Source organism: Haliaeetus albicilla, chromosome 8 (genome assembly GCF_947461875.1).
Source record: "Haliaeetus albicilla chromosome 8, bHalAlb1.1, whole genome shotgun sequence".
In the NCBI taxonomy this organism is placed as follows: Eukaryota; Metazoa; Chordata; class Aves; order Accipitriformes; family Accipitridae; genus Haliaeetus; species Haliaeetus albicilla.
The window spans coordinates 10,621,007-10,636,719 of NC_091490.1; the positions used below are offsets into that span (position 1 = coordinate 10,621,007).

Consider the following 15,713-nt stretch of genomic DNA (forward strand, 5'->3'; position numbering starts at 1 on the left):
GACTTTCGGCTTTGTTAATCAGCTCTGGCCCCTGTGCGTAGCCAGGTACAGCAGCAGCCAGTGGCTTGGGGAGACACAGCCTTGGGGGACACCCCCCCAAACCCAGTGTGAGCTGAGCGCACCGTTTCGCAGCCCAACCCACAACGCTTCTCCAGCAGGCAGACCCTTGCAAAGTCCATGGTCTAAAAAGTCCATTCTTGGAGTTTGTTAATGTGACTCTGCTTCAGAGCTGATCTTGCACAGCAGGCAATCGCATAGTTTGCGTTCATCAGCCCTCCTTAGGAGAAGGTGGGAGACCCAGGTGTCCATATCTGGACCAAACCAGGAAGGACTGAGAGAGAAATCATGACCCAAGAGTGACTGTGGCAGGTCATAGATCCATCACTGGGAGGCCCTTGCACCCTCTCAGCTCTGCTCTGCAGTTCAGCTGCAGCCGTTGTGTTACTGAAATGGCTGGGACATAGGCAGATCCAGCAGAAGATGGAGGAGGCGAGGAGGAAACGGGATGTGTCCCTGGAGCAAATGGAGAAGGCAGCTCACAGGTTTAAGCAAGAGGTAATTTGGGGGGAAAGTGAGTGTGGGAAGAAGGGATTGTATTTTGGGTAACCAAAGAAATGGGGGAGTGCTGATCAATCCCTCTTTAAATGGTGGTTAGGGCGTGTGCATGTTTTGGATCATCGCCAATGTTTTTGAGGGTCGCCCCCTCCATTATCACAAAAAAGACTCCCATAAAGACAGTGTAAAGGAAGTATTTCTTAAGACGGACCTGATGAGGGAATCCTGAGGATGAAAGATGGATTGGAGTTGGGGACATTCTGAATAGGATCACCACCCCAGACCTCCCTATGCCCTTTTCTCCTCATCTGTCCCTACTGTGAAGCCTTTCCTCTCCCATCCTCCTTACCTCTGCCCCTCCATAGGGACCTCCCTGTCCCATCATCCTCAAAGTATGGGGAGGGCCTCATGTCCCACCAACATCTGCACATCGATGACGAAAAGCCATTTCTTCCTGCCCATGCCCAGGTAAAGAAGCACCTGGATTTTAGGAGGTCAGGTCCTTGGATTTGGGATTTGTCTTAAACCTCTAATAAATACCTACTGCTATTCTTTTTTGGGGGAGGAGGTTGCAAAGAGCCTATGCATTTCCCCCCCCCCCCCATGTTAATGATAAATTCTGTAAAACTTTAGCTGGTTGAACTGCTATTCAACAAAATGCCTATGAGTTAGAAGGGGGGTGAAGGCCCGCAGGAGAGTAAACAGAGACAGGTCAAAACCTCTCTTACAGGTTCATGCAACGCCCCAGTCAAGAAGCAGTTTTCTGCCTGTTTTGGATCTGTTTTTATGAACTAAGACTCAGCAAATTCCCCATTCCAGTATGCACAGTGCTATGTGGGAGGTCTGCATTTCCACAGGGAATGGCTCCTAAAATTCTCCATTCTAGGTCATTCCTGGGCAGATGTTAAAACTGGGTATTTGCAGCCTCAACACCAGCCTTTTCTGTCTTTTTCTTCCCTCTGTACCCAATTTCCTACCCTTTGCAGAATGCAGGCACTCAGACCGCCCATCTTCTCACTGCTGATGGGGGAGCTGGTGGAGAAGCTGAAGGAGGGGTCCCTGTCCCCAGGAAGTGTCCTCTACTCCTACACAGGCAAAGTGAGTGATACTTCCAGTGTGGGATAGATGCTGCAGGGCTCTTCTGCAGTGGGCACTTTCAAATATAAAACCAGGTCATTTGCTGAAAGAACCGGCAACGCTGGGGATTACAATTTGTCAATACTGTGATGTCTGGACGGTGGTTTATGGGCAAATAGGTAGGACAGAGATCCAGGGCAGAAAACTATCCCAGCAAGAAACATCTAAAGTTTATAGGTAAGGTTGTCCTGGTTTCAGCTGGGATGTAGTTAACTGTCTTCCTAGTAGCTGGTACAGTGCTATGTTTTGAGTTCAGTATGTGAAGAATGTTGATAACACTGATGTTTTCAGTTGTTGCTCAGTAGTGTTTAGACTATAGTCAAGGATTTTTCAGCTTCTCATGCCCAGCCAGGGCACCTGACCCAAACTGGCCAACAGTGTATTCCATACCATGGGACATCCCGTCTCGTTTAGGAACTGGGAAGTGGGGGGCAGGGATTTGCCGCTCGGGGACTGGCTGGGTGTCGGTCGGTGGGTGGTGAGCTATTGCCCTGCGCATCATTTGTACATTTCAATCCTTTTATTACTACTGTTGTCATTTTATTAGTGTTATCATTATCATTATTAGTTTCTTCTTTTCTGTTCTATTAAATCGTTCTTATCTCAACCCAGGAGTTTTACTTCTTTTCCTGATTTTCTCCCCCATCCCACTGGATGGGGGGGAGTGAGTGAGCGGCTGCGTGGTGCTTAGTTGCTGGCTGGGGTTAAACCACGACAAAGGTCTAAATAATGAATGCTGGAGGTTTGAGGAGATTGAGTTTTCAGCTTGAAACCTCAATTTAAATACTGTTTCCTTCCTTCTCATCATTTATCTGTCTTCTCTGTTCTGGAGAGGCTTTGGAGGTGGCTTGGGAGGTGAACTGCGTGATAGACTTCATTTATGGCTGTGATGATCAGCTCCAGAAACTGAAGAAGAAGGGGCTGCTCTTACGGCATTCCTATTAGCATCAAGGATCACATTAACTGCAAGGTACTTCCCTAATTCCCTTGTCTCTTGGCCTGAGGCTGGGAAGAGGCCAGGATGTCCCATCCTCAGCAGGACTGGCTAAGAGTTCCCCCAGACAAGGATGTTCTGGACCAAATATTGTGGGACCATCAAACCTGCTCCAAACAGCATCTTTCCTGGTACCTAAAGAGCTTTGCTTCCCACCCCCAAGAGCCACATCTCCTCTGGAGTGATGGTGAAGTTTCTTGGCCAAGTGAAGGAAGAAAGACAGCGTCACCATCCAGGTTCCAAAAATCCAGGGGGCAATCCCCTTCATTAAAAGCAACATCCCACAGATGATGATAAAGTAATCCCATGTTCATCTTCATGAAAATGCTATGACATGTGACTCTTGCTATCTGAGAGAGGGTGGGCCCGCATGCACAAACTCCCACCTTTGTCCAAGCTAACCATGCACATTGAGTTAATTGCCTCCTCATTTCAATCTGAAATTATTTCTTTTATATTTGATGCCTCTTTCTTCTTAAATTCAGCTGTCCCAACAAATCTACTTCATGCTGATTCTGCCTGCTGGGATTAATTCCACACTCATCCCTGCAGAGATGCTCTGTGCCCTGTATTTATGGTTTGCAGACAGAAGTACCTCACTCACCTGCTGATCTTCTCCCCAGCTATGACTGCAGCAACCTCATCTTTGGCAGATGCTGAACCCTCTCAATCACCAGAAGAGCCCTGGGGGTTTCTTGGGAGGGGAGGGAGCTCTGAACGCAGTGGGAGGCTCCATCCTGGGCATCAGGTTGGATGTAGTTGGCAGCATCTGCCTGCCATCCAGCTTCTGCAGGCTGTGTGGGTTCAAACCCACAGGCAACAGGATCAGGTACATCCCAACATCTGTCTTCTTCTTCCACTCACCGTGGTGGCTGTAAAGTGTCCCCCACAGTGCATCAAACTTCACAATAATGTCCATGGTTTCCTCCAGTCTTAAGTTAGCACCCTAACCTGCCTGTTTCCTTGTGTCAGCTAGGGCTCAGGGCTCTATTAATGACATGTGATGCCCTCCATCTGTTAATACAGCAAAGACTTGTTCAATTTTTAATAGCCCTGGCCAGGAAGCTGACAGCAAATACTATAGGATCATCTCCTCTTCAGATCTTTTCCAGCCCTTGCTTTGCTTGTAAGAGTTTTCTGTTTATCAGAGGTGGTTTGCTCATGGATAAGGAATTAGGTGCACCAGGGAAAGGAGATGATAAAAACTGTCTCTAGCCCCTAACAGCTTACAGACCATGGAATTCTTCCTAGCCTAGAAAGGGTCAAATCTTTCCAGGACTTTTTGCCCTCCTAGATGTTGACTGGGAGCAAATGGGAAGGCTGCAACTCAGCATGGTGACCTGCCTTACAGTGAGAGCTGCTGCTAATCTGCTTCTCCCATTATATTCCTAGGAAACTGGGTGTGGTTTCTCCTACCATAGGAATGAAATCGGGTAAATCCATCCAGATGACATGTTATTACTGTCAAACCTTTGTTTCTCACATCTCCTCCTGCTGCTGAAATGTCAGCAAATGTGCTTGCTCAATTGTGTGTCTCATGGCCAGTCAAAACCAGTAATCTATTAGACCAGGACCTGCCTTGCGCTATTACCTTTTTGCACCATTTATTCTGTTCTGGGTGGTGGTAGCTGTTAGCTGAATCTGAGCAGAACTGAAGCAATACCCATTCAGGCAATGCCATGTGTAGCAGCGAGAAATGTGACATGCACATCCCAAAGGCCTGGGGTGTTTCACTGGAGATGCTTCCAGGAGACTGTGCTGGCTTCAGGTGCTGCCAAGCGGTATTGCTGTTGGCAGGAGGGCTGCAGCCCTCGCTCCTCTTGAGCAGCCCTTGTGCCTGAAGAAGCCTGGCCTAGAAGGTCAGCCTCATTAGGTCACCTCTGCTCTGAGACTTACGGATTGTCCCTGCTGGACCTCCTTGCTCACTTCTTGCACGTTACACTAGTTCCCCATTCCTCTTCCCTGGCCTGACTGAACCTCTTCCATGCTGGGTCCCTACCAGTAACTATGAGACAGCACCAGCCCATCTGCCTGCAGTGATAGGACCTTTGTGCTTGCAGTGACAGGGATGCTGGAGCCGATGGTGAGAGACATGGACAGCCTGGCCTTCTGCATGAAGGAGCTGCTCTGCGAGGAGATGTTCTGGATGGATCCCACCATGCCCTGCCCACCCCCTCCTTTGATGAGGAGGTGAAGCTCAAAGGCAATCCCATGTCTCCATTTGCCCAGCGAGATCTTGGGAGATTCTTATCTGGTTTCATGTCTCAAGATAGTGAAGGACCCAGGGAAGCAAGTGTTGTTCTGAACAGAGGGCAGCCAGCATGAAGCAACCACCAGAAGCAGCTGCGCAGCAGGGTTGTCAGGCCCCTCTTGCCTTGCCTTGATGAGAGCTGCTGGATGCTGACCCCTTCCCTTCCCAGCGACATCCAGAACAAGCTTGTTGTCTCCATCCTGGCTCAATCCCTAAAGGAGCTGATTTCTCCTGATCAGAAGAATTCACCCCTCACACCTTTAATTACAGAGCCTGATTTAACAGTCACTGACCTAAGAAATCATTGCCCTTTGCCATTAGCTCTCTGCTTCTACCATCTGATTGTGTCTTTCTGCCTCAGGTCCTAGGATCTGAGGAACCTCCAGTTGCCCCTGACACTCAGACAATACAGACCAGTCGCTTACCCTAGAGGAACAGCCCCTGAACTCTGCCTGTGGCCAGGCATCCCAGGCACGTGGTCTGTACAAGTACTATCACACCTGCTATCTCAAAGCTGGGACACGTTCACATGGCAGAAGGTGGTGTCAGAAAGACCATGCCAAGGACCACTGCTGCTGACCTATCTTCTGGACAACACTGCTTTCCACCAGCCCTATTGCTCCCATCATTCCTCCCACCCAGGAGACCTCAGTTGCTGCCTCCCTGAGCCCTGGGAATGGTCCAGTTGTGTACATCTTATGCATGGAAGTGATGGCTCCTCATCTCACAGGTTTACACCAGTTCAAAGCCATTTTGGACTGGGTATTATGAAGAAGACCACTACTTTCAGCTGTCGCTCAGCCTGAAATGGGCCATCCAGGAGGAAAAGAAAGCTCCTCCAGGATGCAGGGCATATGGTGGGTTTTCATGTCTGTGGTTGCCTGGAGCTGTTATCCTGCTCCTTACAGAGTTTGGACAAGTCATTTTCTGTCTCCGCTTTTGCTGCCCATAAAACAGGGACCATCCCTCCCTGTGGCAAGTATAATGAAGAGAAAAGCAAATGCAACAGTTTGTTTTCCAAAGCAAAGTGATCTTGCTTATATTCCTGGCCTAGCAAACAGGAGAATCACCTTCAGATATCTCCAAGTCTCTCCTTTTCTAAAGCAGTGTTTTTTCCATCGTATTTGGTGTTCCCATAAATATCAAACTCACGATAGTTTCCATGATTCCTCAGCTGTTAAATGCAGTTTACAGATTTCTTGGTGGGTAAGTGAGAAGGAGGTTGGAGCAGTTGAGCCCCCAGGGACCTCTTCTGGCCTAAATTATTCTGTGGTTCCATCAATGGGGATTTCTATAGGGGAGCTGTTCCAATGATGCAAATTAATTAAAAATACTTGGTGTTTTGAAGCCTCTAAAAATTCCTCTCTAACATCTGGAGGAGTGGAGCCTGTGCCAGGTCACAACATGTGTTGATGCCTTGGAGATGGGAAAGGACAGTGGGCACATGCTGCTAACCCAGATTCCTTTGAAAATGGGGTCTTGCTGTCCTACAGCAGCAAGGAGGGCCTAAGCTTCCCACCACTTCCCACTCACCTCACTAGTGAGGCAGAGAGGTTCACCAAGGGCTCTGTGAATCATTCATCTTTGTTGCCTCTTGAACAGGGATGGTTTTCTTGCAGCTTGTTCCCGTTGCACCACCCAAGATTGACTATGTGGCAGATGAGCTGTTCACCAGAGGCATTTTAAAGGAGACATCATGGATCCTAACCTGAAATCCCAGTTCAATACTTACAGGCTTCCTGCTCTGGTGAAAAGGATCTTGGCTATTATTTTGAAACCCATAGTAAATGTGTAGACATGTCTCCTCTGTGTTATAGGAAATCTGCAAGGTGGGGAAGTTTCCGTGTGCAGGGAGGTAGGCTGCTTCATGTTAAGTGCCTGATGGGCTTAATAGTGAAATACACTTAAATACACTTAGTCCCTAAGCCCAGGCTGAACTTATCAAGTGGTTCTGACAGCCTTTTGTGGGAGTTTTGCATGGGGAGGTTGAAATATGATTTGTTCTCAGGAACACATGAGCCATACAGCTCATCCAGCAATGAGCTCCAAGAGAGTGGCAAGGGTCTAAACAGCATCCCCGCATCCAGAAGATGCTCTCCAGGGCTAGCAGTGTGGTCTAGAGCCTTACTGGCATGGGTTGTTGCGATTAAATATATAAATTAATGTGGGAGTAGAACTACTTCACTGGAAACCATACCTGTTCTTCAGAGCCACCTCTGCTAGGACAAGAAGTGTGCCCAAAATGCAATCACATGGTAGCCAGATATTTCAGCTGCACGCGTTGTTCTTGACTAATCCTAAATTTTTCTCTTCCCTCTGAAAGTACCCACGAATCGCTTGGGATCTCAGCGCTCTCTGTGGAGTGGGGTCAGATGCACTGAAGTAGCTCTAGAGAAAGGGGATGCACACAGGTGTGTCCACCGGTTCACGCAGGTAGGTGCCAGCTCACTGTGCAAACCCCTGTCACGGGGCTATGCAGCAGAGGCTGAGCCAGATGAGTATGTGCTGCCTCAGCACCACCTGGGTTTAGCACCACCAGGGCTATGCAGCCAGAGATTATTTTAAGAGCTCAAGGATCCTCATCGTGGCAGGGCTAGGATGTCTCCATGGAGATCAGAACAGAGAGATACAGGCTACTTCCCCCATCAGGTGGATTCTGGTACCCAGAGCATCACGTGCCAAGTTAATGGACAGGACTCCACATGTGGGTACAGTGTGGTGTGAAGTACCTGCCCCTCCAAGAGAGACAGAGACACACCAAACTGGGAGCAAGTGAATTTAGAAGCCTGCCATGATCTTTGTCTAGGTGCTCTGGCACCTAGACATGGTGCCATGCGTTTAACATAAGTTCTTTTGATGTACCTGTAAGCACGTGTGAACCCAGTGGACCCAGCTGGGTGATATTATGACTTGCTCCCAGAAGGGTTATGCTGTTTCCACAACAATGGGCTGTCTGTGCATTTTGTTAATTGTTTTCTGTTGCTACAGTCCCAAAGCTGATTAATTCTGCCACATTTCCAGGTCTGCCAAAAACCTCTGGGATCAGCATGGAGCAGTGGCGGTAATGTGATTTTTTTTTTTTTTTTTTTTTTCCTTACTAAATATAGTGAGAGATACCTAAAGTTTCTAAGCAATTGCTTTGAGCTCTGTGATATATTTGGAGTTGGAAATGGATCATGTGGAAATAAAGCAGCTAGGCTTTTCTTTGAAAGTCAAGCTTTGCGAGAAGTGCTAAGAACTCAAGGCAATACATGTTCATGTGGCGGTCTCTACTTACTGGAGGATAGGGAAGAAATATTATCCTTTGCATTTTCTAAGCAGAAATAGCATAAGAATAGCCACTAAAAATGAGGCTTCATTTTTTCTTCTTTCTGTTTCTTGGTGCAAATCCTTCATTTCAGACACTAGATGCTATTGTTATGAGCTAAGACCATGCTTGAACAATCAAGCAGAGGCCTTAGGAGTCAAAAATTGTGGTTGTAACTCTTTGGCTTAGGTGGATTTCAAATGAACTCATTTGAGATCGGGAGCATAGGACAGGAAGCATTCTCCTGGACAACTGAGTCCAGTGCTGCCCACAAACTGATCAAATTCCTCTTTAAAACCAGTTGAATTTCATGCTTGCATTTGTTTTTATTGGCCAGCTCCTCTCCTCCCTGCTCTGATGGTTGGAAATCTTCATATTTTCTGTGCTGTTTATTCACTTCCAGTTTATCCTCATTTTATTCCTGTCCTTGAGCTTAAATAGCATGTCTCTCCCCTCTGGTATTTTGCACTGCCTCCCTTGTCCTTGATCTATTTATAGAGAGCAATTGTATCCCCTTTCAGCTGGTGTTTTGCAAGGCTGAAGAAGCTGAGCTGTTTCGGTGTCCTCCCACAAGGCAGGATCTGCGTTCCCTGGGACACCCTCGCAACCCTTCCCGAGAAGAAACGTGTCCCTTGCCTGCACCACGCAGCTTCCACCAGTGCCAGTCACTCGATGGGCATTGTGGTGGTGCAGCACCCTCCACAACACCCCCCAGCCACGTTGCAATGTCAGGACCTGCCAACATTGTGTTCTTGTGCAGTGAGTTGGGACAGTCTGGTGCTGTCTTATCCTGGCTACGGTACAGTGAGTTAGGATGATTGGGCACTCCCTAACCATACCTGAAAATCCTGCTGTCTGGATCATGGCCCACCTTGGAGGGTGCCAGAATTACCTGACAAGAATTATGGCCAGAATGGAAATACACTGACCAAAGCCAATCATCTTGCAAACCTATAAACAGTGGTCCTAAGTGAGGCCCTTTGAGCTCCCCTGGACCGCAGCGGGCTGCAACGAGCATCCCCCTCTGAATGGGACGCCTCTCAGAGCTCATGAACTCTCCAGCTTGGGAAAAAAATCGGAGGACTGTCGCCAAAAGCTGACAACGGGACCTGGGCTGATACCCTTCACTCCTTGAGGCTCAACCCTTCGCCCATTGAGAAATGCCAAGACATTTGATGTGACTATTTCACTGAACTCGAGGGGAATTTTTAACAGGTATACCTCTGTTTATATCTATCTATCTATCTATCTTTTTGTGTCTGCATGCGTGCGTGTGTGAATTGACCTAGGTATCCGATAGCAAGTATAGTACAAATATTGCCATTTAGAATCTATAATTAAGTCACTGTTGTGATTGTAGTAAATTCTATTGAATCACTTTGTAAATGTTAAATTAGTCAGTGATTAAGTGTTGCTAAATCTTGTGATTTGCCTTAAACTGTGGATGAACCTTAGACTGCTCCTACACACATATACTCCCTTAGAACATAAACCATTGACTAAGTCTGGGACTAGGAGTGGATCCAGCCACACCTAAGCTCCATCAGGAGTTTAGAAAGCAAGGGGGTCTTCTCTGAACCTCATGACTCAATGGGAAGGTCTTCCTTATTCTTTGTATTCCTTCCGCTAGACATAAACAGTTGCCCAAGTCTGAGACGAAGATTGGACCTAGCTGGCCCTAAGCTCCATCAGGAGTTTAGAAAGCAAGGGGATCTTCTCTGAACTGCATGACTCAACTGGAGGGTGTCCCTTACCCTTTTGCGTCTTTGTGCTCTGTATAAATCATTCTCGTTTGATTTTAACTTGATTTTCCATTGTACGCTTCATCCATGTATTAAGTAATAGAGTGAACCTTGCCATTGAACTTTGTGAAGTTGCACTTTTATAAACTCCTGTTAAATCACTTTTGCTAGTACCCTTTACAGTGATTCTTTAAGCAGCCCAAACCACTCATTCACAACAGACGTGCATGCTCACTTGCAGCAGGTCTGACAGATTATAGGGCAGAGGAAAAAACTCCTACAAACCTACCTGCTCACTGGGCTGATGGGAGTGTTCGGAGGGAAATGGGTTCGGGGTTTTTTTTTTTAGATGAAAACAGATTCCTCCCCCCGCCCTGCAAAAAAACCCAACCAAAAAGAAAACTCTTAAAAAGGTTTGTTGGCCTCAGATATTTTGAATTGTTTTTCTTCAGTGAAACCATATTAACATTTTTTCATCTACTGCAAACAAGAGCTGATTCAAAACTTTTGGCTAGCGACCAGCTTTTCTCTCAGAAAAACAATCAGGTTAGCTACACTGACTGTATTTCCTGGAAACCCATTGCATTTGTTGAACTTTCAGCAGGAAGGGTCTCAGACTGCAGGTGGAAATTGAGGTCAGACTAAAAAATAGCCTCGTGGCTGTGGCTTTTGTGAGAGAAGTGGAAGAAAACTTGGATTTGTACAGAAAACTTGGGAGTGAGAGAGTTGTGTGGAACAGGGGCTGGACCATGGGACAAATGTGCCCCTGTAACCAGGGGCAGAAGCAGCCATACTGTGATCCACCCATGTCTATTTACTAAGACAAAGTGGACCAGCTCTTTGAGGATGGATTCATTCGTTGCCTGATGTTCAGCAAAGCTGTGGTAAACCAGACTACAAATCTAGATCTCTCTTGGATCTACAGTACAACCCTGAAGCTGTGCCTCCTGTATTGCGGGGGGAAGACCTCGGGCTCACCTAGCTGTCTCTTGCTGCTGCTTTTTATTACCTGTATCCTCATGCAGAATGAAAGAAGGTTTCATGGAAATATTTTGAACTCATGTCTTCTAGATTCTTCTATCAAAATAACCAAAGCTTTTAATAAATTTGACATTTTAGTCAGCTAGACATAACTCTTCAAACTGTTACTGATCTCCATTCAAAAAAATTCAAAGGCAAAACTGTTCATAAGCAGGACTGGGTTAATACTTGAAGAAATCAACTCTGAAATCCCTACGTAGCATTAATGTCTAGGTCTGGGCAGTACGTGGTATTCTGACAAGAAACCCAAAGGTGGAAGAACAAAATCCATTGGCTCTTTCAAAGCACAGCTCAGATTTTATTTGATTTTTCAGTTGTATCCAGGAAGCCACTGCTGTCCAACAGACATTGTTTGTCACCTCTTCTCTTTCCTTCTAGGTTTACAGCACTGAATTAATTGCTAAATGGAGGAAGCTAAGGCTGGATGTGATTCTTTGTCCTGCGCTGGGGCCAGCCTTTAACCATGGCTATGCTGGGAAGCTATCTGGTAATCTCCATTGAGGTGTCTCTGGATGCATCCATGGTGGTGTTTGTGGGCAGAGCTGGAGCAAGATATTTTGGTCTCTTGGACATTCCCCAAACCACGTGTGGTGCTTGGTCTTCCCTCTGGGGAAGAAAGTAAAGGAGAGGTCTCCACTGGATGGGTCTTCTCATGCTCCCACCTCATCTGTAGGTGTTTGGATTATTATGGGGCAGCAATTAGTGGCACATCTGTCCCAGTCATTCATGGGTGAGTTTCCCCTGCATTGTCTGTCCTGTAGAAAGCCCAAGAACTACTCTTGCAGCAGAGTCGCTGTGAGGATAGTTGTGAGAGGGGACGTAGACCTTAGTACAAAGCCAGGCTCTTCTGAATGCATCCATCTTACATTTCCCAAGACTTTGCAAATAGCAGAAAGGCTCGTTGCCTGTGACTTGCAGAAAAAGGCAATTTTTTATACCTTCCAGCAAACAGTCAGGGTCCTCTATCTCTCTAGCAATGGCCCTTTGGGATCCAAAATCCCCAAGATGGTGTTAGAAAACTGGACATCTGGAATATCTTGAAAAGATAACTGGGATTTTTCCCTGGGGTATGGGAAACATAGATGCAGACTCTGAATCAGATCAAATACCCGTATCTGTCTCTCCCAGAGCAGATCTAACCTCCACCCGACTGACAGGTGAAGGCGTGTGTCTCTGGTCTCAGCAGCCATGTGGCCCTCAAACCTCTCCATGGTCTCTTTGGGTCCCGCAACTCCAGTTTACAATTCCTGCAACCCAAGTTGTCATCCAAAAGTCATTGCTGGCCCCGCACACTAAATTTTGCCATTTTGCATGCTTTGTATGATCTTTTCCAGCTGCAACCTCCTATACCAATTTATACAATGTCATAAACTTCCCTGCTGGGGTGGTGCCAGTCAGCACAGCCACAAGAGCTGAGGAAGAACTGAAGCGTTACCAAGGGCACTACAGAGACCCTTGGGATAAGAGGCTGAAAGACGTCAGCAGGGAAAGAGCTTAACTCTTAGCAGAAGGTTATGACCAGCAGAGTGACACCTCTGGCACGTTGTCCCAAGGCTTGTCTACATCTCCTGACGAGAGTGGGAGCTTGTCTAGTAACGCAGCTTGCATACACCTTGTTACTACCCTGCCTGTGGTGCAGCTAGGCTGGTGTATATCAGCCTGACAACTGTCCCCTTGCACGTCTTCCTTTGTCTTCTTTTCCTATAATGTCAAAAGGCAGCGTTCTCTCTTGTGCCTCCCCAGGTGCTCTGGTGCTCTGACTCAGCACCGTGCTTAATTTGTGCAGGCTGTGGAAGGAGCTGCGGGGCTGTAGGTGGCCATCCAATGCGTGGCTCTGCCACGGCAGGAGGACCTGTGCCTTCGCTTCATGAAGGAGGTGGAGACACTTGCCCACAGCATGAAGAGAAATGTGTGATTTCTAGGAACCTGCCTTCACTATGTTGACTTTAAATTCCTTTACTCCAGCCACCTTCTACCTGATGCACAAAGCAAAGTAGATAGCAACTTACAGACTGTGAACCACGGTTTCAATAAACTGGCAATTAATGCTGTTTAAAAACAGTCAGCAAAAATCTCATTTCTGTCCAAATTGTCCTTCTTTGTTAAACTGAGTCAAAAAAACAAAAGAAAGGAACGAGAGTTAATGCTGGACCAAAGGAGTCCAATAACTATAGTTATTTCATTCTGCAGCCAGATAAGTAACCGAGCAAGGTTGAGAGATTGAGTCATTGGACAATCCAGCTTTTTTACTTGGTTTTACTTTGTTTTGCAGGGTTTCTTCTTTAGTTTGCAGGTTAGACTTTGTGTAGTCACAACATCAGGTGCAAATAAAATTCCTAGAAGAACTGATATCAGCAGGACATGAGTTGTTAGGACAGGTCAGTTGGCCTCCTACAGTACCCAAAGCAAACAGAGCTCTCTGGTGTAACAGAAAGTGGCAGAGGGCATTAGAGACACGAACATCCCCAGGATCCCAGACATTCATTTAAAACAACTTTCAAGGGAGAAGGTAGTTGAACTAGCTATAAGCAAATGTTTAAAAAAATAGGTGAGATGAAACACCTTGACATACAGAGCAAGGCTCACCCTTGAAACACAAAAAAGCAAGAATTAGGGTTGGTACATCTTTCACTCTGAAATAGCTGTTAGCTGCACAAGTCCTCATCTTTCCAAGCACGGTCTCACCTTCTCTTTTTTTTTCTTTTTTTTTTCTGTTACTGTTCTCCTACTTTGCACTCAAATCACCTGGCTTCCCCACTGCTTGCCCGTGACGACACCAGTGAAAAGACCAACTTCGTGCTGTAAGCTTTGTGCCCAGCCATGGAGCAGCTGGGAACATCCCAGTCTTTCACCAACAAGGCGCTGAAGTCTCTGCTGTCACTCGGTGAGGACAGACCTGTGCAAGGCACCAGGCATGATGGAAGAAGTAGGAATGCTCCTGGAACAGTTCTCTGCAGCATCTTTGCTGATGGTGGCTCTACTTTGCTGGAGAAGTTGTAAGTAGGATCCATACAACCCACTTGGCTATGAAAAAGCCCAAGGAAAATAGTGCAATACCCACAAAAGTGGGAAAGATGTGGGGATGGTCAGCAGAGAAAGCAGCCCCCGCTGTCAGAGGTGTGAGGATTGGTACAGGAGGTTTCTCTCCCCATCCTATTGCAGTTTATTCAGGGAGAGCCAACAGGGTCCTGGCTGAGCAACGCAAAAAAAAATGGTTGATAGAAACAGACGCTCACCTCTCAACTGATGTTCTTGGTTGTTGGAAAGGTGCAGATTAAGCAGTAGCAAGTTTCTTAGCAGTTGTTATGTTCTGTGAGTGTTGGTGGAGTTGGACTGGGATTGAGGAAAGTCTCATGCTTCCAATAGATATTCCAGGCTGAAATGAGTCAGAAACTGGAGAGTTCCCAGAAAACATTTATTCAGCCTTCTGAGCCAACTGGAAGAACTTCTCCAGAGAGGACCAGCCCATTTCACTGATTTCAGAGTTTTGTGAAAAGTCCTTAACATTCTTTCAGGGCAGCGTAGTTAACATACCTAATTTTGTAAATTGTTTTGAAAAAGCGCATCAGAGTGTTTGGTTCCAAAAACATGAAGATGAGATACAACTGTCAGGATTTATTCTTTGTTATTTTAATCAAAATGGAGTCAAAGCTGACTTAAAAGTAATTATTACCAATTTAGAGTGCAGACAGTTTAGTTATAGAAAATTTCTGTCAAAACCGAGCCTGCTTGAGAGCTGAAGGTGTTGCATGGGGTGTGATGATAGTAAGTCAGTGCAGGTTTGCTTTTGCAAGCAAAGACAGCACAGCTCTTGCTGGGGACAGGAGTGGACTGAGTTGGTCTGCCTTTTTTCTGTGATGGTGCAAAGCGAAGGAAGTGAGTTTGACCTTGGACCTAGAAAGATTCAGGTGAGAAAAACATTGTGAAAACGTTGCACTTGGCCTTGGTTGTTTAGCACACACCAGTGCAATGTGGAGGAGCGAACACTGATCTGTGAGTCAGGCAGGTCTGTCTCCTTTGCTATGGACTCGAGATTTGACTTGGGACACCATTTGCTTCCCTGCCTCAGTTTCCCCATGGGGACAGTGGTCTCTTTCTTGGCAGATTTTTTCCCCACGCATCCCTTGCTCCCCTTTGCTTAGATGTGGGGCACACAAAGCCCCCCACTTTGACCCAACCCATCTGCTTCTGTGTAGCTGCTCCCCTTCGTGGCAGGGACTTTTTAATTTCCTATGGCTCTTGAAGTACCTCAGCAGATCTACTTGGAGGGTGCAAAACAAGCTTGGATTTTGAAACCATCCCAGTCCTGAGGGTGGATTCAACCCTCACTCCCTCCAGTCACACCCACTGCCTGTGTCCCTGCTGCAGGGACCCGTGGGGCTGCCCATAGCCATGAAGCATGTGGCCTTGCCGTGGCAGGAGTAGCGATGCCTCTGGTTCATGAAGGAGGTGGAGATGCTCACCCATTGACAGGGAAAGGGGCTTCCTCAGCAGCATCCAGCCATCTGGAGAAGCAGCCACACCTGCTGATAAATCTGCCCTTTGAAACGCCAAGTCGGTCCGGACACAGCTGGCTCTGACTCCATTAAACATTTGCTAAGTGTCTAAAGGGCAGGATCGGAGCACATGTCTCAGTGCGCAAGCGGATGTGGGAAGCCAATGCCCTGACACTTTCCAGCACGGGGG

General features: G+C 46.9%; 1 protein-coding gene and 1 long non-coding RNA gene across 2 annotated transcripts; one reads left to right on the forward strand and one right to left on the reverse strand.

Moving 5' to 3' along the window:
* Nucleotides 1–345: 345 nt before the first annotated feature.
* On the forward strand, nt 346–13,057 carry LOC138686370 (vitamin D3 hydroxylase-associated protein-like). Its single transcript, XM_069788820.1, is given in 21 exon segments — nt 346–555; nt 1,542–1,567; nt 1,569–1,653; nt 2,527–2,619; nt 2,621–2,662; nt 2,850–2,903; nt 2,905–2,984; nt 3,310–3,338; nt 3,341–3,515; nt 4,079–4,119; nt 4,747–4,850; nt 4,853–4,876; nt 5,668–5,760; nt 5,762–5,794; nt 6,557–6,614; nt 6,617–6,720; nt 7,261–7,304; nt 7,959–7,998; nt 11,406–11,514; nt 12,362–12,504; nt 12,814–13,057. Coding segments are annotated over 21 exon segments (1,716 nt in total). The 3' UTR covers nt 12,943–13,057.
* Nucleotides 13,058–13,713: 656 nt separating this feature from the next.
* Nucleotides 13,714–15,562, reverse strand: LOC138686371 (uncharacterized). The gene is made up of 2 exons (XR_011325712.1): nt 15,491–15,562; nt 13,714–14,921 (listed from the first exon to the last, which is right to left on the reverse strand). It is a non-coding gene; the product is annotated as an uncharacterized lncRNA (long non-coding RNA).
* Between the last annotated feature and the right edge of the window lie 151 nt (nt 15,563–15,713).